General features: G+C 44.9%; 1 protein-coding gene across 1 annotated transcript in view; it reads right to left on the bottom strand.

Moving 5' to 3' along the window:
* The window catches only part of ANHX (anomalous homeobox), a gene marked incomplete at its 3' end in the record, with an annotated part of 2,865 nt that extends 2,092 nt beyond the window's left edge, over positions 1 to 773 (bottom strand). The window contains exon 1 of the mRNA XM_010133511.1: positions 525 to 773. Coding sequence (XP_010131813.1) covers positions 525 to 773 — 249 coding nt within the window. The remainder of the gene's footprint in view (positions 1 to 524) is intronic.
* Positions 774 to 1,025: the final 252 nt, after the last annotated feature.

Here is a 1,025-nt window from a genome sequence, read left to right as displayed (position 1 = left end):
CTGCTGGTTTGACAAAGCTGCTTGGATTAAGCGAGTATGTGACTCGCTGTACCTTCTCTAATATACTCAAATTTCTTCTTTTCCCCTGGTTAAAAGGGCTGCAATGCCAGATCTAGAGGCCAAAATCCCTCACCTTGAGGTAATAAACTCCTACCTTCCCACCCTGGCAAGCCCTCTAAATTTGGCCTGCTGGAGCGTTTTACATCCTGAGCCCTACAGTCTGTGAAAAACTCCAAGAACCACCACATTACAGAACAAAAATCTTGCTTTCACTAACTACAAGCAACCCCATAATCACCCAATTACCTTTTTCCCCTTGGATAATTAATAGTAACTGCCTGTCGCAAGGGCATTATCCTGTGTTTCAGGTCAAGACAAGGCACATGTATCACTTTCCGTGGCTGTACACCAGCTGGAAAGGCTCCACATGCTGCAGTTTGGGTACCTCTGCCCTAGCAGCTCTAACTACTGATTTTCTAATATTGCTTTTTGTCTCCATGAAGAAACAAAGAACACATCCCTACCTCCAGGAGCCTGCAGGCTGTATCATGCTGCCCGTTACGGATATGAACAAACACGCAAGCTCGGACAATGTGGATGTTAGTGAGAAAATAAGTCTTGTGTTTGCATCCCATCATGGCCCCAACCAGCTTCTCCAGACTAGGAAAGGAGCCTTGGAGGTCCTGGCAAAGCTCTCCTGCTAGATGCAGCAGCTTGGCGGGTGGGGGATCCTTGTTTTTATTCCTGTTTAACATGGCCATGAACCGCTTCATCCTTACGTCCCGTTGAGAGCCTTTTCTACGCAATGCACAAAGTTGTGGTTAGATAAAAACTATTATCTCTTATTTTTAGCTTCTATGGTATCTTTTTAGGAAAAGAAATTCACTGTGCTGTTAGAAGCAGCCTGAAGACCTCAAAACACTTAGAATAAAAATAGGCCTAAAAAGCAGCCCCGAACAGCTAAAGCCTCACCGGGTTTGTAGTTGAGAAAACTCGAGCTCAGAAACACATGTTAAACTTGACCC

The sequence above is a fragment of the Buceros rhinoceros genome, unplaced genomic scaffold, assembly GCF_000710305.1.
Source record: "Buceros rhinoceros silvestris isolate BGI_N320 unplaced genomic scaffold, ASM71030v1 scaffold34973, whole genome shotgun sequence".
Lineage (NCBI taxonomy): Eukaryota > Metazoa > Chordata > Aves > Bucerotiformes > Bucerotidae > Buceros > Buceros rhinoceros.
This window is presented reverse-complemented; position numbering and strand designations above follow the sequence as displayed.